The sequence below is a fragment of the Monodon monoceros genome, unplaced genomic scaffold (genome assembly GCF_005190385.1).
Source record: "Monodon monoceros isolate NGI ecotype Baffin Bay Population unplaced genomic scaffold, NGI_Narwhal_1 Super_Scaffold_7, whole genome shotgun sequence".
NCBI classification, from domain to species: Eukaryota; Metazoa; Chordata; class Mammalia; order Artiodactyla; family Monodontidae; genus Monodon; species Monodon monoceros.
The window spans coordinates 54,689,288-54,714,870 of record NW_021703784.1 but is presented as its reverse complement, the minus strand read 5'-3'; the positions used below and the strand labels follow the sequence as shown (position 1 = coordinate 54,714,870).

The 25,583-nt window shown below is 38.0% G+C and overlaps 1 protein-coding gene and 1 pseudogene across 2 annotated transcripts in view; both read left to right on the top strand.

The window, feature by feature from the left end:
* UVRAG (UV radiation resistance associated) overlaps positions 1-25,583 on the top strand; it is a 317,590-nt gene that overhangs the window by 186,253 nt on the left and 105,754 nt on the right. For both annotated transcript variants that reach the window (XM_029209194.1, XM_029209195.1), the window contains one exon: positions 3,970-4,135. In XM_029209194.1, coding sequence (XP_029065027.1) covers positions 3,970-4,135 — 166 coding nt within the window. The remainder of the gene's footprint in view (positions 1-3,969; positions 4,136-25,583) is intronic.
* On the top strand, positions 20,127-21,067 carry LOC114886824 (annotated as a pseudogene).

Here is a 25,583-nt window from a genome sequence, read left to right as displayed (position 1 = left end):
GTCCGGGAAGATCCCACATGCCGCGGAGCGGCTGGGCCTGTGAGCCGTGGCCACTGAGCCTGCGCGTCCGAAGCCTGTGCTCCGCAGTGGGAGAGGCCACAACAGTGAGAGGCCCGGAAAACCAGAAATATTTATTATGAGGAAACTGCAGAATTTTGTTTTGTTTGTAAGCCCCTTAAAGCATTGTTTTAATAAGGGCTTTTTCACTTACCTGAGTCTACAGTTTATTCCTGTTCCTCCCTGAACCCTCCCACTCCCCCTCTAACTTCTTTTCACCAACAAACCTATCATCTGTGACCTTTCTAACCCCCAGAGCAGCATAAGGAATACAAGCCTCTGCTCTGCATTAGGTGTTAGGGGCGTCATTAATGCTTACTGGAAAAGCACACCCCAGAGAGCCAGGTTTTGGCTTTGGCAGGTAAAAAGTCTTTTAGATCTTGGAATGCTGGAAACCTTAAACCTTTTGGTTTTTTTAGCTAAAGTGATTGGCAACAGAATGTGACATCTGAGGTTTTGTGGCCAGCAATAGCCATAATTAACCACATGAGCTCACATTTTCCCACTGGAGGTACAGTGGTCTTGGGGTGATGAAAGTGACTTCCCTACCAGGAGGTGGTTTTCCTTTTGAGGGCATTGGAATACCCTTGGGCCCTGTAATGCCTTACCCGTGGTCCTTTTAAAATGCTTTTTAATATAAAGCTTCAATATTGGAAATCCAACACCACAGTGTTTAACTGCGAGGCTGTGACCGAGCACTATGGCCTGGAATGGGAAACAACCTAGGGTTTTTAATGGGTGGAGTGGGGAGTCTTGTGGTGGAAACAATGGTGAGTGTGAATAACTAGAATCAAAACTGATTTCCAGTATTACCCAGTTTTCCGTTTTTGCTATTTCTTTTTGGTTTTTGATGTACATATATAAGATTCTCTTAGAGATGCCCTTTTATGTTTAAATTTAATCAAAATTGGGTTTTTTTGTTGTTTTTTTTTTTTTGCGGTACGCGGGCCTCTCACTGTTGTGGCCTCTCCCATTGCGGAGCACAGGCTCTGGACGCGCAGGCTCAGCGGCCATGGCTCACGGGCCCAGCCGCTCCGTGGCATGTGGGATCTTCCCGGACCGGGGCACGAACCCGTGTCCCCTGCATCAGCAGGCGGACTCTCAACCACTGTGCCACCAGGGAAGCCCTGTTTTGTTTTTAATTAATTAATTTTATTTATTTATTTTTGGCTGCTTTGGGTCTTCGTTGCTGCACGCAGGCTTTCTCTAGTTGCGGCGAGTGGGAGCTGCTCTTCGTTGCAGTGCACAGGCTTCTCATTGAGGTAGCTTCTCTTCTTTAAGCTGCACAGGCTCTAGGTGCACAGGCTTCAGTAGTTGTGGCGCACGGGCTTAGTTGCTCCGCAGCATGTGACATCTTCCCGGACCAGGGCTCAAACCCGTGTCCCCTGCATTGGCAGGCAGATTCTTAACCACTGCGCCATCAGGGAAACCCACAAAATTGTTTTGATTATTGAAAGGAGATGGTGTTAGAAGACCAGTTTCCGTTCTTTTAATATATATGTGGATGTAGTCCTCGAAATAGGCAAACTTAATTCTTTAGTATTACCCTTTTAGTAATACGGAAAACTGGAGATGCTTGAGTGTTTAGCTTTGGATAGATTTTTTAAACTATAGTTTGCACTTGACCTATTTTGGGTAGGCTAACTGAGAGGCATTCTGATTTTTGGAAGTTTTCAAATCCTTTTCTGTCAGGTCACATACGAAAGGAAAAGCTTACTTACTGTAAGTTCTTACTGTAAGAGCTTACTTACTGTAAGTTCTCTTTTTCTTCCTCTCCCCTCAAAAGAAGGTTCTGAAAGACCAAGTCCTTTTACTGATAGAAATATTTTAAATTTGATAAGCCATATTCTTTAGAGAAAGCAGGAGGCAGGATTCAGCAACATCTGATGGAACTCACCATCCCAGCTGTGCTTCCAGGGATAAATATTTGGGGGGCTGGGGTGTAGATAGAATTCTCTCTCTCACTCCATCACTCATAGTTTTTACTTATATGGCTTTGACCAAGTCACTTATGCCACGTGAATCTTATTTTTCTCATTTCTAAGTTGATAGCATCAGATGCAGTGATTTCTAAGGTTTCTCCTGGCTCTAATATTATATATGATGATTAAATTATAATGTAATGCATTTACAATGTAATGTAATTTCAGTCCCTAAGGTAGTCTGATATACATATTTCAACAGTAGGAAAGTATTATAGTACTGTGAGTCTGGGCCAAGAGCACATGGTCTCTAAAAATAGGATTCTCGTCAGTTAGGGCATGCCCAGTAGTCAGTTGAAAGGAATGCTGTTTGATTTTTTTTTCATCGGTTTGATTTGAGAGAACATGTTACCAAGGAGTTTTTATGTGTTCTTTGCCCTTACTAGAAAAGTGTGAAGAAACTAAGATAATACATGTGTGTTATATGCTTGGTGTGTTCTAGGCTCCAAAGTTAAAAATTGTTACATTCCACAGTAAAGTTCTGCGACAGTATGGTAGAGTGCTTAAAGACAGAGGCATCCGTGTCAGGTCAACCCACATACTAGCTACCTTAGTTTGGACAGGTTCCTTAACTTCTTTGAACCTTATTTCTTCATCTATAAATTGAATGAAATAGCATATAAAACGTGCCCAGTTTATTAATTGTTGATGAATGAATGACTATCAGAAATAAAGCATCATGGTCAATTCCTGGCAGAAAAAAAAAGTGTACAATAAAAGTTACCTATTTTTACAGTATGATCAAGGAATCTGCTTTGGTAGTCAAGGGTGGAGAATGCACTGAGTAGTATACGGCTGTAGTAGGGGTCCTACAGTAAGAAGGTAGTGCTTAGATAACCAAGTTTAAATATAAAAAAGAAGAATGTGGAAAATATTACTAATAATTGAAGTTAAAGGTACTCTTAAAAATCAGGAAATAACTCAAGCCAAGGTCATCTCAATCATTTCAGCCTTTCTCTAGCCAGATGTATTCCAGATATGTGTTAAATGTGTGTGTGTGTGTGTGTGTGTGTGTGTGTGTGAGAGAGAGAGAGAGAGAGAGAGAGAGAGAGAGAGAGAGAACTTTTTAAAGTATTTTAAGAATATTGTATACCAAGCAGTTACTTTTTCCTTACCCCTGGGGCAAGCTTAAAACTTTTTATTGTATTACCCTCAGTTCTGGGTACCTGAATGATTATTTGTCACTTGGTAGGCAGTAGCAGAAATCTAGATGTTGAGTTAAAAATCTGTGACTTCTTAAAAGATACATACTTATGTTTGACTGTAGGAGACATGTATTTTTTCCAACAGTTGCTTCCACGCAAAAATTGCATAAATAGAATATATATGAACAATGTGGTTTTTGACCTTTTACTATTTAAAACATTTTTTTCTCCGTATCCTATCTCAAACTTCACAGACTTAAACAATGCTCTCTTTATGAATATTGAGAACATACCCCATAAGGATGCACTGTGCTGTTTCACTTCACCTTGGAATTAATAACGTTGTACAGTAGTACAACAGTACAACTGTTTTGCTCATAAAGTTGTTAACGAGTAAAATGTATAATGTTAATATAGATGTAATGTTTAAACCTCTGAAACTAATTTTTGCATTGTATAATAGACTCAGGTATTATTTTTGCCCTTAAAAATGCTGGGAAAGAGAGTAATGGAGATTTGAATGCAGTAAGAACTCTTAAGATTATATATCAAATTTTAATCTCATCACATTAATTATTGGGAAATAGTTTTAAATGTAGTAGATGAAATTTCAAATCTTATTAATGTGTTTAGATTTCTATAAAATTCATATAATTTAGATAGGTGAATAATATTTTATCAATTATTTCTTATAAAATCTCTCTTGAAATTGATTTATTATGATCTCATAGGTATATTTATAAGGTAAATAGTTATTTTCTATTTCTCTGTTTTTGAATTTACAGCAAAAGATGATGGAAGCATTGCTGTTGCCCTTGGTTACACTGCACATTTAGTATCAATGATTTCCTTTTTCCTACAAGTGCCCCTCAGATATCCTATAATTCATAAGGGATCGAGATCAACAATCAAAGATAATATTAATGACAAGTTGACTGAAAAGGAGAGAGAGTAAGTATCCTTTTAAAATATTCTTTTAACATTAAGGCAGTATGAAGCATCGACTGTATTAAAAATATAAAATGTGACCTAGATTGTGGTGATTTTTGTATATCCTTTGTAAAGTGCTCCATTTCTTTAAAATAGAGTGTAGTCAAAATTGCTGTTGATAGCAAAATTGACTCATTCAAATTTAATTTGCTTTTGTGAGGTAAGTATCATATACTCTGCAAATATTCATGTAATATCTGTTGCCGCTAGTCACCAAATGAAATGCGTAAAGATTTGTCAGAGAGACAACCAGGAAAAAGATAAAAGACTTAACAGCAGATTGTACATATCTAAAAAATGGGTTTGTGAACTGGAAGATAGCCCAGGAGAAAATACCTGACCAGGCACAAGTACAAAAGAGATGGATTTATCGAAAAGTGCTAGACATATGTAGGACACAATAAAAAGTCTAATATACATATAATTGGAGTCACAGAGAGGGAGAAGAGAGCACACAGGGTAATTGTAACATTTTAAGAGATAATGACAGAGTTCAAATTTGACAAAAGACATCAAGCTATAAGTTCAAGAAGCATTAAATACAACACAAAATAAGTTCAAAGCAAACATACTTAGGGGAATTATAGTAAAACAGCTGAAAACCAAAGAGATAAAGTGAAAATATTAAAAGTACCTAGAAAGAAAAGAGATTTGCCTCAGAAGAGCAATAATAAGGCTGAAAGCTAATTTCTTAAGAGAAAGATTGGGAACCAGAGGTGATGCAGTGACTTTTTTTTTTTTTTTTTTGCAGTACGCGGGCCTCTCACTGTTGTGGCCTCTTCCGTTGTGGAGCACAGGCTCCATACGCACAGGCTCAGCGGCCATGGCTCACAGGCCTAGCCGCTCCGCGGCCTGTGGGATCTTCCCAGACGGGGGCACGAACCCGTGTCCCCTGCATCGGCAGGTGGACTTTCAACCACTGCACCACCAGGGAAGCCCTGCAGTGACATTTTTAAAGCATGTAAAATGATACTGCCAACTTAGAATTCTGTATTCAGTGAATTATCCTTCAAAAGTAAAGGCAGGGGACTTCCCCGGTGGCACAGTGGTTAAGAATCTGCCGCCAGTGCAGGGGATATGGGTTTGATCCCTGGTCCGGGAAGATCCCACATGCCATGGAGCAACTAAGTCCGTTCACCACAACTACTGAACCCCATGTGCCTACGGCCCATGCTCCACAACAAGAGAAGCCACCACAATGAGAAGCCCGCGCACCACAATGAAGAGTAGCCCCCACTCGCCGCAACTAGAGAAACCCCACGCAGAGCGACGAAGACCCAATGCAGCCAAAAATAAATTAATTTAAAAAAAAAAAAAAGTAAAGGCAAAATAAAGACGTTTCAGACTATCAGTACTGAGAAAACGCATCTGAGCAGACCTATACTAAGGGAAATACTAAAGGCAGAATAAAAATAATCTAGCATAGAAACATGGAAATGCCTCTCCTCCAGAAATTCTGATTCAGTTGATAAGCCCAGACATGAGATATATTTTTCTAAAGCCCCTGAAGTGACTGCAATGTGCAGTCAGGTTTGAGAACCACTGTTCTACTGATGGATTGCGAATGTTGTGTTCGTGGACGTGAAGAAATGAAATATCCTCCACTCTATTTAAGAAACTGCAAGAGAAAAGGCAGGAAAGGTGGGCATCAGTGGAAGAATTTAGTACTGTATCTGGTAGGGCTTGTAAGTGGAGGGCAGGGAGCGCGTGTATAGTTTTATTCAGTTCCTTTTCAAAGGCATTGATTAATTTATAGCCCAAGTATTATTTTCAATTTCAAAACCTTTTATTTAAAGAGAGCCTGAAATATATATGTTTGACAGAAGGGGACATGAGTATGGTTTCTTTCCTCTTTTTAAAAAATTGAGGTGAAATTCACATAACATAACTTTTTTAAAGTGTACAATTCAGTGGCATTTAGTATCTTCATGGTATTATGTAATCACCACTTCTATCTAGTTCCAAAACATTTTCATCACCCTGAAAGAAAACCCTGTATTAAGTAGTCACTCCCTGTTCTCCTACCCAGTAACCCCTTTCTTCAGTCCCTGGCAACCACCCCATTTGCTTTCTGTCTCTATGGATACCTCTTCTGGATATTTCGTATAACTGGAATCATTTACGACATGTAACCTTTTGTTTAGGGTTTCTTTCACTTAGCCTAATATTTTCAGTGTATCCACATTGAGCACAATTAGTGCTTCATGTACTTTTATGGCTGAATAATATTCCATTGAATGTATATACCACATTTTGTTTATGCATTCATCTATTGATGGGCATTTGGGTTATTTCCACTTTTTGGCTGTGATCATTCATGTACAAGTATTTGCTTGAGTATCCGTTTTCAGTTCTTTCGAGCATATAACTTGAAGTGGAATTGCTGGGTCATATGGTAATTCTATGTTTAACTTTTTGAGGCACCACCAAACTGTTTTCCACAACAGCTACACCAGCTTACATTCCCTGGTATAAAGTGGTATACATATCATTGTGCTTTTGATTTGTATTTCCTTAATGACTAATGATGTTGAGCATTTCTTCATGTTCTTGCTGGCCATTTGTATATCTTGTTTGGAGAAATACCTACTCAGATTTTCAGCCTGTTATTTTTCCTTTCAGTTTTATTGAGATATAATTGATACACAGCACCGTAAAAGTTCAAGGTGTACAGCATAATGACTGACCTATATACATCATGAAATGCTTACCACAGTAAGTTTAGTGAACACCCATCATCTCATAAAGGGAAAACAATTAAAGAAACAGAAAAAAAATTTTTTCCTTGTGATGAGAACTCTTAGGACTTACTCTCTTAACCGCTTTTATTTATAACATTCAGCAGTATTAATTATATCAATCATGTTGTATGTTACATCCCTAGTACTTGTTTATCGTATAACTGGAAGTTTTTACCTTTTGACTGCCTTCATACAATTTCCTCCCACCCCTTACCCCTCTGCCTCTGGTGACCATAAATCTGATCTCTTTTCCTGTGAGTTTGTTTGTTTTTGAAGTACAGTTGACCTACAACACTATGTCCTGGTTACAACATAGTGATTTGATTTTTCTGTGCATTTCAAAATGATCACTACAATAAGTCTGATTATTGTCACCATACGAAGATATTACATAATTAAGACTATACTCCCCACACTGTACAATTCAGACCCGTGACTCATGTAATTTGTAACTGGAAGTCTGTACCTCTTAATCTTCCTCACCTCTTGCCCATATTTTTAATTGGGTTGTTCCTGTTTTCGTTGAGTTGTAAGACTTCTTTGTATATTCTGCATACTAGACTCTTATCAGGTAAATCATTTGCAAGTATTTTCTCCCATTCTCTAGGTTGCTGTTACAGTTTAAGGCCTAAAATTAAGGTCAGTATTATGTGCTGCCTGGATATCTGGTGAAACCAGGAGGGCCTTGAATAGTCCCTCCCAACTCTGCTCCCGTGGATCAGGCCCCCTATCCAAAGCCCTCTTTATTCAGGGGTCTAGGTAGTCTCTGCTATTCCTGAGTAGTGAATTTCAGTTCCTTGCCAGATGGGTAATTATGGAAACAAACCAATCACATCCTCCCCTGGGAACCAATCGTCATCACTCTGTCCTTTTCATACTACAGAGCCTGCCACCCATAGCTCCTGGTTGTTCACTCTCTTCTCAAGTGTAACCCCATGTGAGTCTGTGTGGCATGCAGTGTCTTCCTCCCCTGGGATTTGAGTGTGTGTGACCAGTAATCTGCTTTTAATCTCATATGTCCAGTGTCAGATGTTGAGTGTTCAACCATCCCCATGACCCTAGGGGTCTCTTATCAATGGGGTGAATAAGAGGAGATTAAAATAGTTGTTTTACTTTCTTTATAGTGTACTTTGATGCATAAAAGTTTCGGATTTTGATTAGGTCTAATTTATCTATCTTTTTTTTGTGTGTTTGTTTCTAGAGCTTTTGGTTTCATATCTAAAATCCATTGCTAAATCCAAGCTCATGAAGATTTACCCCTTTGTTTTCTTGAAATAGTCATATCATTTTATCTCTCATATGTAGGTCTTTGGCCCACTTTGGGTTAATTTTTGTATATGTTATGGCTTAGGGGTCCAACTCCATTCTTTTACATTAGGATATCCAGCTGTATCTGTATCATTTGTTAAAGAGACTATTCTTTCCTCATTGAATGGCTTTGGCACACTTGTTGAAAATTAATTAGCCGTAGAGTATTTCTGAACTCTCAGTTCTGGTCCACAGGTTCATATGTCTATTGTTATATCAATTCCACAATAAATTTTGAAATTGTGAATCCTCCAACTTTGTTCTTTTTCAGTACTTTTCTGGCTATTCAGAGCCCTTTGCAATTCCATATGAATTTGAAGATCATCTTTTCTATTTCTGCAAAGAGGGCCTTTTTAATAAGCTGTTGGCTTCCGTTTGCTAGCAGTTCATTGAGGATTTTTGCATGTATATTTATAAGGAATATATAGAAGACTATAGTCTTCTTGCATGGCTTTTCTGTCAGGGTAATAGTGGCCTCATAGAAAGCATTATGAAGTAAGTGTTCCCTTCTCTTGTACTTTATTGGAAGAGTTTGAGGATTGCTGTTAATTCTTCTTTTAAATGTTTGTTAGAATTTACCAGTGGAGCCAAGTGGTTCTGTTCTTTTCTTTGTTGGGAGGTTTTTGATTAGTGATTCAATTTCTTATTATAGGTCTGTTCATATTTTTTATATATTCCTGACTCAGTTTATATCATTTGTGTGTTTCTAAGAACAAGACCATTTCATCTAGGTTATCTAATTTGTTGGTGACAGTTGTTCATAGTATTTTTTATAATCCCTTTCATTTCTGTAAGGTCTTTAATGATGTCTATTTTCATTTCTGATTTCAGTTGTTTGTGTCTTTTTTCTTTTCTTTTTTTTTTTTTTTTTGCGGTATGTGGGCCTCTCACCGTTGTGGCCTCTCCCACTGTGGAGCACAGGCTCTGGACACGCAGGCTCAGCGGCCATGGCTCACGGGCCCAGCTGCTCTGCGGCATGTGGGATCTTCCCGGACCAGGGCACAAACCCGTGTCCCCTGCATCAGCAGGCGGACTCCCAACCACTGCGCCACCAGGGAAGCCCTTTTTTATTTTCTTATTGTAGCTAAAAACTTTTAGCTAGAATAAGAAGACGTGATAGATCTTTACAAAGAATTGACTTTTTGGTTTTGTTGATTCTCTCTGTTGTTTTTGTCTCTTTTATCTCTACTCTAATCATTATTATTTCTTTCATTCTGCTAGTTTTGGGTTTTGTTTTCTATTCCTTTAGATGTAAAGTTAGGTTACTGATATGAGAGCTTTCTTTTTTTTTTTTTTTTTTTTTTTTTTGCGGTACGCGGGCCTCTCACTGTTGTGGCCTCTCCTGTTGCGGAGCACAGGCTCCAGATGCGCAGGCTCAGCGGCCATGGCTCACGGGCCCAGCCGCTCCGTGGCATGTGGGATCTTCCTGGACCGGGGCACGAACCCGTGTCCCCTGCATTGGCAGGCGGACTCTCAACCACTGCGCCACCAGGGAAGCTCTGATTTGTCTTACTTCTTGAGCAGCCTCTTCTGCTTTTCCTCACTGAGTGAGTTCTGACTAGGCAAAACAAAGGCAAGTACCTTGCATTAGTCCTGCAGGTCGCCCCCAGACAAGTTACAACAAACCAACCCCAATTTTTTTAGAATAAGATCTGCTCTGCTCCCTTAAGAACCAGGGGTCAGGGCCCCACAAGGGCAGCCTGCTGTCTTTAAGACCACTGCTGAGGTGGAGAGGGGGTTAAGGACAAGATAAGTAAAAATGCTGCAAAGCATTCCTTCTGATTTTGAGTTTCCTTTTTCTTGATTCATTGTTCAGCCAGTTGTTGTAAGCCTTTGACAGTTTTTGCTTGATTTTTTATTTTCAATGTTCCTCTAGAGGGACAAGTCCTTTGATCTACTTATTGTACCATTTTTGCTGACTCCATTCCATTTGTTTGTGTAATGATGAAAAACTCTACTTGTAAGGGATGAAGGGACCCATAGGTAATTTTAAGAGGAGAGAATACCATAACCAGATATGTCTTTCACGGAGATGACCTTGTAGTTTTGTGGAGAATACCTCCCAACCTTCTGTAGGTTCCATATTAAGAAAATTAAGTATCTCTCCAGATTTTTATCAGATTTGTGCATGATGATCTGCCTTAAAATATTAGTTATGTAGGAAAGTCACTTTGGGAGCTTGAAAGAGGGATGCTCCTTGAAATGATAAATACTCTCTCTCCAGATCAGCTGCGTACTTTAATTTGTGAAGGAGCAGCTTAACATGTGAGCACTCCAAGTAGTATGCGCCAGTGTGAGTAGTAGTGATGATTTGTTTATTGATTGATTTTCCGAAGCAATCTGGGAAGGCCAGCGAGATTTTGGTGATGACGTTACTCATTTTTTTCTTTGGCAGCCAGGAGAACCACAGGAATTGCTTTTTAGTGAATGAATTTTATATTATACCTCTATCTTCCCCTTTTCACTGAAACACAAATTGTATTTTATTGATTCTAATGGAAATACTTTTGACATTTTAATATTGCTAAAAATGAGATACATCTTACAATTAATGGCATGATTGATAGCATTTATCTTTTCTTAGTGGTACATAAGTTAATGATGCAGTTCACAGTTGATGCTGTCTTAGATTTTATGAACTATCAAATATTTTCACTGGGCAGTAAAGCACTTCAGATCCGTTTTGGAACAACATAGATGTGTAAATAAATATCTAAATACAAATACATTTATTGATTATGCTTGTTGATTGAATCAGCCTCTCAGTTATTAGCCTGGATGACTGAAGGAGCAGATTAGACATGGTTTTCTTTTCTCCTGAGTGTGTCGATTTTCATGTGAACCTTTCCAGGGTATTAGGTGGAATCAGGTCTTCATGGGAAAATAGGAATTAAATGACTCATTGGATAAATTATGCTTATTGTAATAGGCCTAGGAATCCTCAGCCTCTGCCCTCTCTGATTACCTGTTTCATCTGGCTATTGGAATGTGATATATTAGGGTTCAAAGCTCTATTTAGCTAGTTTTGCTAGAAGGGGGAAAAAAACACCAAAAACTAGTTTTCTCCTTTGTATGGTCTGTTTGAAGCCCAGGTCTGGACTGATGCCTTGCCTAAACCATTACTTGTGCACCTGCACACTGTAAAGGGAAACTCTGAAATCTTTGCTGCATTTCATTTTGAGCCTCAGACCACAAAACACTAAGGAATGTAGCCAGAGTCCAGCTGCAATGTTCTTTTACCCCTTATTTCTTTTTTCACTGAGGACTGAAAAGTAGGCTTTAAAGTGATTTTTGAAATGAAATGTGTTGGTCATTGTTGTTGTGCTACTTAACCATCTGTTAGGTAATACATTCAGAATAGACTAGCTCAATAGATTGAGCTATGACATAGCTGGTCAGAGCATTTGGCTTTTTCAAGCCCTCAAAAGATGTCTGAAATTTTTTGTTTTATTTTCAGAAAGAGAAATAGGGAGTGGTGTAAATTGGCAGGCACTTTTGAAACTTCCTGGCCTGTCCCTGACAAGGTTTTTACAGATCTCTAAAAGCTGGTCAGCTGTTTTTCTGTAGTGGAATTATTGGAACCAAGAGAAATGGTAGCGCTGCTTTCCCCATTTTGTGGATTTTTTTGTGCTTATGTTTATTCCTGTGGAAGATCTTGACTAAAACCCCAGGAATTGCTTTTTTAACCTGATTGATTCTGATTTCTTTTAGAAACAAATTCTAGAGTACAAAGAAATTGTGATATATCCAAAATCAGACAATAATGGGCCCAGATTGTAGTCATTGCATGTGGATCTCATGCTCATGAGAGAAGGAATGGTCAGTTTTAATGATCTGCCACCTTTTTGTGACTGGGGTGCATATGGCCATCATGCATACTTATACATAAAGGAGCTGGGGAGACAGATACCCAAGCCTGTGACTTGAGCCACCTTTCAGCCACCTTGGCATGTCTGGATGTTTATGGAGCTTCCCCTTCATAACCAGGTTGCATTTTGCCAGGAGGGAAGGGACAAAGGAATTTGCTGAGTGGCAGTGATCAGACTGATGCCCTATCTGTATTCCTTCAGCCTACCTCTTGGCCTGGCCACATTGACCTATTAATAAATGAATGAGAATTTTTTCTAATGGTGTCTCCTTGAATCAGTGAGAATACTTTGAACTTTATTTGCATAAGTAGCAGATTCTCTATAGAAATAGTGACTGACCCTTGGGATTTCATTAGCATGTATTGAAAACCTAAATTTTTTCAGACTATAATTCTGACTCCTCATTGCTATTCTTCTCTGCTTTAGGCATACTTAAACACCTGTTGACACATCTTATATTAAAAATTCTAGATTCTTTCGTATAAACATTCTCAGCTTCTGTTTGTAACCAAGCTGTTTTAATGTGGAGAGTTCAGAAGTAGTCGCTGTTTTCACTAAATGAGCATGTTTACTTTCGTGGCGTCCAGTTAAATCTGATGGCCTCCTTCCAGAAGTGGGAGATTTTCACATGATGCTTAGGCTTAAGTGATGTGGCCTTAATTTTCAACTCTTCTACTGTTTATCCTATAAATTAGAACATTTTTTGTAACCTTTCATCTTCATTTTATTATAGGTTGTTGCTCAGATGCTGGCATTTAAAGTAGTCAGGAACTCAGACCTCAGACCTTTATATTGAACAGTGATTGTGATGACTTGAGGCAGAGGGTGAACCAAATGCTTTGGTTTTCTATTTTTTCTTGCTGTGCACCTTAAAAGTATAATCAAACGAATATTTTTCAGTGTGACTAATGTAGCTGAAATGAATAAAATTATTAGTTCTTTCAGGTTTTCTACTTGATTACAGGAGTGTGACCTAAGTTTAAAAATCTCTGTTCATGTGAAAACTTTCCCAAATGTCTATAGCCCAGCTCCATTATAACTACCTAAGAGTACACAGTGGAACAAAAATAAAGATGAAAAAAAATGTTTCTATACATGCAGCATTGTAGACGTGTTTTAAAACCAGTCAGAATATTCTTAGGTCGTATGAGTCAACCCTTCATTTCACAAACGGAGAAAGAGGTTGAAAGATGAAGTAAGGTCAAATAAGTTAACTAAGCCTTCACGTTGATCTGGCCCCCTGAGGGAATCAAGCCCAGAAGATGGTCCAATTGTTAAGCGTAGTACTTTTAAGCAAGCATTTAGGAGATGGAAGAAGTATATTTATCAAAAAGGGGCTATAGGGCTTCCCTGGTGGCACAGTGGTTGAGAGTCCGCCTGCCGATGCAGGGGACACGGGTTCGTGTCCCGGTCCGGGAAGATCCCACATGCCACAGAGCGGCTGGGCCCATGAGCCATGGCCGCTGAACCTTCGCGTCTGGAGCCTGTGCTCCGCAATGGGAGAGGCCACAACAGTGAGAGGCCCGCGTACCGCAAAAAAAAAAAGGGGGGGGGCTATATATGAGACTGAAATACCCATTTCCTGGTTTAGGGGAAGCTCACTGGTAAAAAATGCCATGATGTGAATTCCTATGTATTAAGCGGTGTCACCGTGTTCTTATTGAAAATGTTAATTATTTAAATCTCATTTATCAGTTGGTTCACTTAACATTTGTTTTTCCTCTAAAAGGTACAATGCAAAATGCCTCTCTTTTCTTCTCTCTTTCCTCAATTTATTTAAACTAGGCAGAGTTTGTTTTTGGTTTTTTATCACTTAAGTCTTTGAAGTTATGTTGGGACTTCACCTGTAATCACTGAGCAACTGAGTCTTGGTTCACCTGGTATAATATCTATGCCACTAGATTATCATGAGGTTTAAATGAAGCACAGTGCTTGGCACACAGAAGATGCTCAATAAAATTTTGCACCTACTATTATGTGTACTTTGAGCTTTGCAACAGTAATTCCAGGCAGCCATGTATTTTTTTTTTCTAACTCTAGGTGCTAAAAGGAAAGATGGGCCTAAGAAAAGGTTAAGGAAAATTAAAAATGCAACCCAGTAGAATAGTACTAGATTTCTTTTTGTAGTAATGCCACAGGGTACATCGTCTTTCAGTCATTGGTGTAAATGGAAAGGACTAATGGAAGTTTCCCAGAGCACAGGGTAAAATAAACTGTTGCAGGGGCTTCCCTGGTGGCGCAGTGGTTGAGAGTGCACCTGCCGATGCAGGGGACACGGGTTCATGCCCCGGTCCGGGAAGATCCCACATGCCGCAGAGCGGCTGGGCCCGTGAGCCATGGCCGCTGAGCCTGTGTGTCCGGAGCCTGTGCTCCGCAACAGGAGAGGCCACAACAGTGAGAGGTCCACGTACCACAAAAAAACAAAACAAAACAAAAACTGTTGCAGGTCTGAAGGCTTGTTTCTTACTTCACCTACTCAGGGAGTTTACTGCCCAATATCTGCTAATGAGTCAAGTAAGTGTCTGTGTTTTAGAACCTTTCGGTTCAGTGAATGCTGAAACCCTTATTCATAAAAGGAATGTAGAGCAGGTTCAAATAGTTAAACAGTTCCCAGCCTGGCCCGCTACTTACTTTTTTAGTCTTATCCCAGTGCCCTCTCAGTTCATAACCTAATTGTGGTTGTACATAAAGCTCTTCCATTATTATCTAAAACTTTCCTTGTAAAGTCTTTCTTAATTCCCCATAGTTTGATGGACTGTCGTAGCCTTTTGTGATCCTATGAACAATTCTTTCTATATAGTATCTCAGAAATGAGTTATGTTTATATATGTTCTCATTTCATTTTAACAGCAACCCAGTAATACAAGTGATGTATTAGAGTTGTCTTTTTCTTGTCTGAAATATTTTCAGTGTAGAAACTGCATCTTACTTGGCATGAAACTTACTCCATTGTCTTACCAAGAGCCCTGTATTGTGTAAACACTCAATAAATATTTTTTGAATTGAATTAGGAGAGCAAAAGGGATGTTCAGTTTCTGCAAATGCTATTAAGTAATCCGACACTCCATGCTCTAGCCCATAGTTTTAATTCTAGATGCTCTGGCCAGGACAATGCTTGTTTCATACACTCCCTTAGGACCATGGGAAGCTATTAACTTCAGTGCCTGTTGTAATCCCAGGCACAGGCAGCCGTGCTAATTGGGCTGTGTTCAGGAGTGAGAGCAAAGAATGTGTTTTAAAATGAGGAATCCCCATGGAAATTTTAGGCAGCAGAAATCAACAAAATAAAAATGCAGAAGGTGGTTGCTGGGCGAAACAGGAAATGAACACCTTACCGGAGATTAGGCAGTCCACTGAGAGAGGGGAAATGTGGAAAATGAGTCAAAAGTAATTGTGTAGCCATTTCATCTCTGACATTTGGAAGCATATTGTTGTGTGTGTTGTTTTTAATGAAGTGTGTTTTACAGTGCTGATGTTATTATCTGGATGAGGAAGTCTTCTCTAGTATTATTGTCATCTCAGCTTTCTGCAACCAACTAAATTAAAATACAGTAATATAATGGGACAGTGGAATAAAAAAGAAAACCAGATGACTCTGACATATGACCCTAACTTGAACTTACTGCTTTTCTGGTTTGCAGTGTGCTCAAATCAGTGTAGAGAGGTTCAGTGCAATGCTTTGAGGGACCGGGGAAAGTAGAGGAATAATATATTTAGTTAATAGTGGGCTGTGTCATGGGTTAAAGATTGTTACATTATTAGAATATGTGAAATCAGTGTTTCTCAATAGGAGGTCCCCAGAGCATCAATGAGTTCTCCAGGTAGCATGGACTGGCCTTCTGCAGTCTGTTATTAATGTGTATCATATGACGGCATAGATGCTTTGGATTCTGATATGAATTAATCATTTACTCTAATAAATAAGACTTAATTTTATTGATGTTACATTGAAAGTAGTATCTTTCTTTCCTTTAATTCTTATGTTAGATCTTTTGGTAGGCAAATAGTGAGGGATATGAGGATAATTATATCAAGCCAGAGAGTTTGGAGTAAGTGATTTGTGGAATCTTTCGGTTTCCTGAAGAAATAAATGGGTGGAAAGGTAAGAAAATTATTTTTAGGTAGATGTGAACTTATTGTAACTTCCCAAAGCATCTTATTATAATAGTTCTTTAGACAGTTTTCTAGGAATAACATTTATGTCCTGGATAATAGTGTAATTGTAAAACAAATTTATATCATTCTTTTAACCAGATGGTTCTATTCACTGCCATTTTTTACTCCTCTCCCCACAATAATTTACAGTTATAAGATCACCAAATGTAACTTCTGAATTGGATTAAATGATCAGTTGGTTTTCAGAGTTTTTCTTCTCTAATTCCTTGAAATGAAAAATTGATATGAGAGTTAACTCATGTATAGTTAAGTCACAGGAGAGTTAAACTGCAAAAGACTTACATCACTGAAGTCAGGCCATATGTTGAGGACTAGTACCTGTTTGTCACTGCACAAGATGCTGGTATTAGGTGAAATTACTCAGCTGCTGAAGTGGCATCAGGGATGGAGAGCAAGTCAGTAGACAGTCATCCTCAGCATTATAAGGGTCATGTTAGAAATACTTGGGGATGAGTTGAGCAGCCAGCAAAGGCATGCTTTAGGAGGTGGCCCCTAAACATCTGAGCTGCTGAGTGTGGAAGAGGCTTAGGAGCTGCCCAAGCAAAGGCTAGATACAACAGAAGGACACACACCATGGCACAAAACAGGTATTGCCCCTTTCCATTGGCCAAAGCATCTAGTTTCTCACCCAGCCTGGTGAGTGACTTCAGGTTGCTCAGCAGTTTTCTTTTACACATAAATAAAAGAGAGATAAGTTAATAGTTCAATCTTTAGTTGATGTAAAAATGAAAATTACTTTCAAAGGTGATTAGCTTTGAGTGGTTAATATCAATATACATATATCCATTTATTCAAAGCATAGTAATATATCTTTATAAAGTGTTCTGGATCACAGGTTGGTTATAATAAATATATGACTAATTTGACTTAAATATATATTCACTTCCATATATAACTATTTAACAGGGATTAACTATATATATTGGCATGTGAATAATAAAAGTTGTGTTTTCTAAACTTAGGAAAGGAGAAATGGCTTTTCCATTTCACTCTTCTGAAAGAACTTCAGTATCAAGCACATCTTGAACCAGTTTATTTTGCCTCACTAGTCTCTGTGCACTGGCTTTAGAGAAATGTGAAGAGTAAAAGAGGGAATTTATATAAAATTACCATTGCATATAATAGTCAGTAAATATTTGTATACGGGGTGATAATAATAAGTAGAAATGAGAAATTTGAGAAGTCCATGGCTTCTAATTCAGAAAGGATCTCTTAAATAAATCACAGAAACATACAGACCATAATAAGAGAAATGATCCGTAACTTTGATTTCATTTCTTAAAACTTGCTAATAACAAAATGAAAAGGTAAGCCACATATCAGGAGAAGAGATTCGTTATCACATAGATCAGCCAAGGGTCAGGATCCAGAATATGTGGGGAAAAAAACCTTTATATATTAATAAGAAAAGGAGCAGTCAACCCAATAGAAATATGGACATAGTGTATAAAGAAGCTGTTACAGAAGAACAAACCCTAAATATCTAATAAGGAAAAAATACTCACTAGTATTTTACTAGTCTCACTGGTAATCAGGAAAATGCAAATTAACACCACAAGAGATACCATTTTACCTCCATCAACCTGGCCAGAAGTTGAATGTCTGTTTAGTACCTAATTTGGTGAGCATATAGATGAAAAGGAACTCTTACCCTTTGTGAGAGTTTCAATTAGTTTGTTTCAGAGGGCAATTTGAAAATACAGTTAAATCTGCACAAACTTTCCTCAACCTAACAGCCTCACTCCTCGTTATATATTAGGCTTTTAAGTAGTTTTTACATTTATGCTATCTATGAATATTTATTGTGTCTATATTATGTAGATAATTAAATTATCTCTTGGCTACCTCTATTCTGTATTGGAATTATTCACAATTATATAGCTAGTATATACTTTTTTTAAAGTGACTCTATCCTTTTGTACTAATCCTTTCAGGGTCTCCATTACATTGAAACATAATTTTCTTTTTTTATAAATTTATTTATTCATTCATTCATTCATTCATTTATTTATGGCTGTGTTGGGTCCTCATTGCTGTGCGCGGGCTTTCTGTGGTTGCAGTGAGCGGGGGCTACTCTTTGTTGCGGTGAGCAGGCTTCTCATTGTGGCTTCTCTTGTTTTGGAGCATGGGCTCTAGGCGTGCAGTTGTGGCACGTGGGCTCAGTAGTTGTGCCTTGTGGGCTCTGGAGCTCAGGCTCAGTAGTTGTGGTACACGGGCTTAGTTGCTCCGTGGCATGTGGGATCTTCCCGGGCCAGGGCTCAAACCTGTGTCCCTTGCATTGGCAGGCAGATTCTTAATCACTGCGCCACCAGGGAAGCCCCCCCCCCTTTTTTTTCTTAAAGCTACTTCCTTTAAGACTAGAATACATGTTTCTTTGTATACAGCATCTCCTTTTCATACAGGGTTGATGCAGGTGGTTACTTTTTCTCATTCATATAATTTTCATATACCAGTTCTTGATTAGTTTTAGATTTATAATAGTGGTTCTCCATATTTACTTTTGAGGAAATATTGATGATAATGATGCCAAGAATTTTGAGTGCTACTTATATTATTGGAAACCTTTTTAAAAGACTTACAAAAGAATTAGTTCTTCCCATCCTGCTTGTTAGTAACTCCCATTAATATAAATGATGACTCCCAGGTTCATGATGTGGAGAGTCTAGTGATGAAATACTAGAAGTGTTAACAGTAGTTAGTTATAGAAATTTACTGCTGTAAGTTAATTAAACGCACCAGTAAGCAACTGGAGCATTTTATTATTTAGTTTGTATAAATATATAGTTGGAAAGTTAATGAGAAATGGCAAGTCTCTTGGAGTTTGATTGACAGCTATACTAAACCTTTTTAAAATGTGTAGATGACGAATGAATTTATTGAGACAACTTCTGTTGTAAAATATTCCACAGAAGGAATATTTATTTTTGAGTGTACAGTAGCATAATTTTGTCATTTCTGACTTTAAAAAATTAGTTACTAGAGGAAAAACTTTTTAGAAGTCACCTCCTAATATTGAATTTGCTAAATAGTGTTCTGTATGGGAGATACAAGACTTTCTTTTATTATTTTCTGGCTTCTATATTATTTGTGGTCTCTGCATAAATCAAAAAATGGGAGATTCCTGAGGTGGTTGAAAAGAATTTGGTAAATAAATAGCATGTTATTTTCCTTCAGAGATTTCTAGGGGAAATGATAAGCAGTATTCTGTTCTAAGAAGATACAGCTTGGTCACACTTAATTGAAAGAAGTTTCCTTTCTCATTTTGTATCATTTGGGGGGGGGAACCTACCTGTCTTTTTAGCATGCAATTTGGAATAGACACTTAACTCAATTTTGTAGTATTTTTATTATTAAATGCTAATTCATCGTCAGGGTTCACAGTATCAGAATTATAAACACATAAATGAACCTGCTCACCTATTCATTCATTCATCAAATGTTCAGTAATTATGAACTGCCTGAGAGACATTTTTCTAGGTCTTTGGATTATAGTAATGGGGGCGCTGGTGGGATGAATTGGGAGATTGGGATTGACATATATACACTAATATGTATAAAATAGATAACTAATAAGCTGTTGTATAAAAAAATAAAATAAAATTCAAAACAAAAAAATGGCAGGGACTTCCATGGTGGCGCAGTGGTTAAGAATCCACCTGCCAATGCAGGGGACACGGGTTCGATCCCTGGTCCCGGAAGATCCCATGTGCTGTGAGCAACTAAGCCCATGTGCTACAACTACTGAGCCTGCGCTCTAGAGCCTGCGAGAGCCACACCTACTGAGTCCACGTACCTAGAGCCCATGCTCCGCAAAAAGAGAAGCCGCTGCAATGAGAAGCCCGTGCGCCACAACGAAGAGTAGCCCCCGCTCACCGCAACTAGAGAAAGCCCGAGCGCAGCAACGAAGACTCAACACAGCCAAAAAACCAAAAAGGCACAAAATTCTCAGAAGTTACGTATATGTGCCATACAAATTATATTCCCATCTGTGGATCAAATGGGGACACGTACCAAAATGAATGCTTTCCCAGAAGGGCTGCTTGTAAGCACCAGGAAGAGATAATAGTAGTAGCAAGGGGACCATGCTACTCTGATAATGGCTCTGGATCTGGAGAGAGAGAAGAGGAAGGGGCAGGGAGAGTTGTTCACAGAAAACACTCCAAGTGTGGACCTTGCAAATCTAAAGCGGAGTGTGATGAAGATGCAGAGAAGGTTGGGTGTGGATGTAATATAGATTGCGGTGGGTACAGTTTAATCCTGTGTCTGCTTCTGATGGCAGTTCCTATAACAATCCCTGTTTTGTTCGAGAAGCATCTTATATAAAACAAGAACAAATTGATATAAGGCATCTTGGTCATTGCACAGACACAGATGACACTAGTTTGTTGGGAAAGAAAAATGATGGACTACAATATCAACCAGATGTGAAAGATGCTAGTGATCAAAGGGAAGATGTTTATATTGGAAACCACATGCTTTGCCCTGAAAACCTCAGTAGTTACTGTATCCATGGAAAATGTGAATTCATTTATTCCACTCAGGCTTCTTGTAGATGTGAGTCTGGTTACACTGGACAGCACTGTGAAAAGACAGACTTTAGTATTCTCTATGTAGTGCCAAGTAGGCAAAAGCTCACTCATGTTCTTACTGCAGCAATTATTGGAGCTGTACAGATTGCCATTATAGTAGCAGTTGTCATGTGCATAACAAGAAAATGCCCGAAAAACAATAGAGGATGACAGCAGCAAAACCTAGGCCATTTTACTTCAGATACATATTTCCAGGATGGTTTAAACTGATGACTTTTATATGTATACTGATGATGTGATGTACATATAAATTATGTCTTTTTTTTAAAGAATGGAAATACTTATTTCAGAGGCCTTCTTTTTTGGACATTTTTAGTGTACTGTTGGCTCGTATTTAGAATATTCAGCTACAACAGTTTTGGACTGTTTAGTCTTTGTTTTATGTTTTTAAATACAGAAATTGATTTCACAAATTTGTATTACATGGTAATTCTAAGACTTGTTCTTTACCCATGCAATGTAATATTTTTGCAAAGACGGTCCACTTCCAAATGGTTATAAAGTCATACCCACTTCTTCCACAGTGACCACAGCAAATGACCAAGCTTGAACTGAAGGTAAAGATGTTTACAGATTACTTTTCTTACAAAAAAAATCTAGAAGACACTGTGTTTAGACATTTCAATGTTCTTGAGATTTATTAACTGATTTTTTAGACACTACCTGTTGCATGAACTGTAAAGCTGTGTGTGTTAGGTGTAAAATATTTATAAGATGTATAAACTGGAATTTGATCATTTCTCTCTTTGAAAAAATAATACTGAATTTTTTTAAGTATATGGTAGCAATGATGGAACGGATCACTGAAAAGTAGATTTAGATGTTGTGAAAATAGTCTGTTTAACAAACAGATTTGAATAAAGCGTACTCTGTCATTTTAAAAAAAAACAGTTAAAACCATCTCCTTTTTTCCTTTTTAAAATAAATGATTATTTAAAATCAATTCTGTAAAGGCTAGATGTTTTTATAGAGCAGATACAGACTAAGAAATTGAGCATATTATCTCAGCTTATTATCTAATTTGAGAGATAATAAAAATACCTTGTTTTGTGCCTTTTATTCAGTAACACTCCTTTCTTTACCTTGTCTTATGAACACATTGCAAGATTCATCAGGCATACCCCTGGGAGAGCAAGAAAGACAATCTGATTTTGAGCAGAGAATGATATGGCTGGTTGATGGGCGGTTTGGGACTAGTCTCAACAGTCATTTTGTCACTAAGAGTAAAGGCCCGATTATTGACTAGAAAGTACTTTTTAGATCAAGTTTTAGGACCAACTTAAAAGTTGTTAGTTCAGAATATCTATTTCAGTTTTTTGGCTTTTCCAGTGAAAATAATGTAATTATGCTTAAATGACCCAGTCCTCACTCCCTGCAAAAATATGCTGACATCAGGACCTATTTGTTTGACAACATTAATTCAGAGGAACAATAAGCAGTGTTTTCACACTCAAAACTAGCCAATGAAATAAAAGCTTACAAATATTAAATTAGAAATGATTCATTGTCATGAGTTTCACACATGGGTGTGCCTGAATGTACACTTGTATACACAGAGCAACATCAGACAATATTAGAAAAAGATCGATTCCTAGAACTCAGATAATCATTATGTTCACCAGATGTCTTTTGAGTAAAATATTCCTCTTTTCTCTGTTGTGTTTCAAACACTTGAACTCCTGGAAGACACTAAAACTCAATTTGAGTATACACTCTCTTCATCTAGAAGTCATACACTTACTGAGGGTTAAATTGTTTATAGCTCTTTCAGTTGACTCTTTTCTACTTTAATCTTTTATGAAACGTCCTGCGGGTAGGAAACCCAAAGGGGAAATCCATGGACATATGAAGAAAGGCCAAAAAATAGGAGAATACACATATAAGGAAATAGAAATAATAATATAAAAAAAGACTTTTAAGAATTTCAAAATTCTCAAAGGCGGAAATAGCATCCATAAAAAAAGAATGAGATTTTATGAAACAGAAATAGGTAGTTGTTGGGACTTCCCTGGTGGTCCAGTGGCTGAGACTCCATGTTCCCAATGCAGGGGGCCCGGGTTCGATCCCTGGCCAGGGAACTAGATCCCACATGCTGCAACTAAAGGTCCTGCATGCCGCAATTAAAAAGATCCCACCTGCCATGCAACGAAGATCCCGTGTGCTGCAGCTAAGACCAGGTGCAGCCAAATAAATTAAAAAGAAAAAGAAAAATAGGTAGTTGTGACTCAAGAGACATAGAAAAATGTATTTTTTAAAAAGACCCTTGTAAATAGTATACTAGACACACTTAAGCAGAGAATTTGTGAATAGTAAATAGAAATGAAAAATGTCACCCAGAATGCAGCCCAGAGAGATAAAGAGATATATGAGACAGAAGTTATAGGACACAGAGGTTAATTAAGAGGTGTAAACATGTATCTAATAGGAATATTCTAGGAATAGAGATTAGAGGGAATGGCAATGAAGAAGTGTTATTTAAAAGTGGTTGAGTAAAAAAATACAGAGGTAATTATGACAACAGAAAAGGAGACACTTATAGATACAACGGAGACTGAAAAATCATAAGAACATACTGTGAACAACTTTTAGGTAGAATGGAATTTTTTTAGCAAAAAGTATATAAAATATAACAAAATTGATTTTAAAAGAAATGGGAAAACTGAATGAGATCTGTTTCCCGAGCATGATAGAATAGATATCTGGACCAACGCTGAAAATGTAGGATTAAAAAAATAATCTTTTTTTTTTTTTCTGATTGTCATTCTCTTAATGCTTTTTTAAAAAATTATTTATTTATTTATATTTATTTATTTTTGGCTGTGTTGGGGCTTCGTTTCTGTGCGAGGGCTCTCTCTAGTTGTGGCAAGCGTGGGCCACTCTTCATCGCGGTACGCGGGCCTCTCACTGTCACGGCCTTGTCTTGTTGCGGAGCACAAGCTCCAGACACACAGGCTCAGTAGTTGTGGCCTGTGTGCACAGACCTAGTTGCTCCGCGGCATGTGGGATCTTCCCAGACCAGGGCTCAAACCCATGTTCCCTGCACTGGCAGGCAGATTCTCAACCACTGCGCCACCAGGGAAGCCCAAAAAAAGAATCTTAAATGTATCTATTAGTTAACAATAAAATAAAGAATACTTAGGTCAAAAACTGAGTGATGGCAAGAACCTAGAGAGATAAGGTGAGCAAGCATTTGCCTTGAAGGCATTTAATAAACAGCCTGATCAGGATAATATGAGAAACAGACTTGGTAGACAAACTGATTTCTGGACATAAATACAAAAATACAAATTAAAATATGTGCAAGCTGAATCTAGCAGTTGAGAAGAGTCAGTGGCTCAACACTAAAAAGTCTTCCACATAATTCACTCATTAACAGATAAACAGAAATATCATGTGGTTGTTTTTTTACTGAGTGCAGAAAAAGCATTCAATAAAATTCAACACTTATTTAGAAAGACAATAATAGGTTTTGATTAGGAGCATAAACTGTAGAACCAGATGGCATGAGTTTGAATCTAAACTCTTACTTACTGTGTATGGTATTGTCTTGATTCCATGCTTGTTAGATGTTGGGCAGAGAACCCAACTATGCTGTGCCTGGACTTCTGACCTACAAAAAATATGAGCTAATAAATGAGTGGCTTTTTAAAAACTTGAGGTGTGATGGACATATAACGTATTAGTTTCAGGTATACAATATAATGACTCAATATTTGTATATGCTGAGAGCTGATCACGACAATAAGGCTAGTTACCATCCATCACCATACAAAGTTACAAATTTTTTCCTTGTAATGAGAACTTCTAATATTTATATGTTGTTTTAATCTGAGAAATGTTTTGTATTTTTTAAAAATAGTAACAGAAAACAGTTACATCATGTGACCTTGGACAAATTACTTGATCTCCCAGTGCTTTACTTTATTGTCTGTAAAATGGAGATAATAATAGTACCCGCCTCATTAGGTGTTTGGGTGGATTCAATGAGCTAGTATATGTAAAATATATTTGGCACATGGTAAAGCCTCAAATGATTGCAAATAGTACTAGTCGTTGTTATAGGAACTATTTGAAAACTAGAAAAAGCAGGGAATTTCCTTAAAATGCTAAAGAATAGTTATCAATCCTATAACAACCATTAGGCTAAATAGTGAAACTATTTCCATTAAAGTTAGAAAGCAGATAAGGATGCCAGTTATTATACAATAAAATATTTAAAAACATTATGCTTGAGGTCCTGGTCTGTATAATTAAATGGAGAAAAGAGATGAAGTATAAATATTTTAAATAAAGGGACAAAATTGTCTTTTGCAGATATGAATGTTATGTAGAAGCTGTGAGGGAATCTGCAAACTATTAGAAAACTAGCACATTTGTTGGATATAAGATCAACATGAAAATTAAGTAAATTCTATATACCAGTAATAACCAAATAGAGAGTGACCACAATATAAGTACCTTGTAATATATTTAATAAAAATGTGAAAGACCGGGCTTCCCTGGTGGCGCAGTGGTTGAGAGTCCGCCTGCCGATGCAGGGGACATGGGTTCGTGCCCCGGTCCGGGAGGATCCCACATACCGCAGAGCGGCTGGGCCCGTGAGCCATGACCGCTGGGCCTGCGCGTCCGGAGCCTGTGCTCCGCGACGGGAGAGGCCACAACAGTGAGAGGCCCGCGTAACACACACACACACACACACACACACACACACACACACACACACACA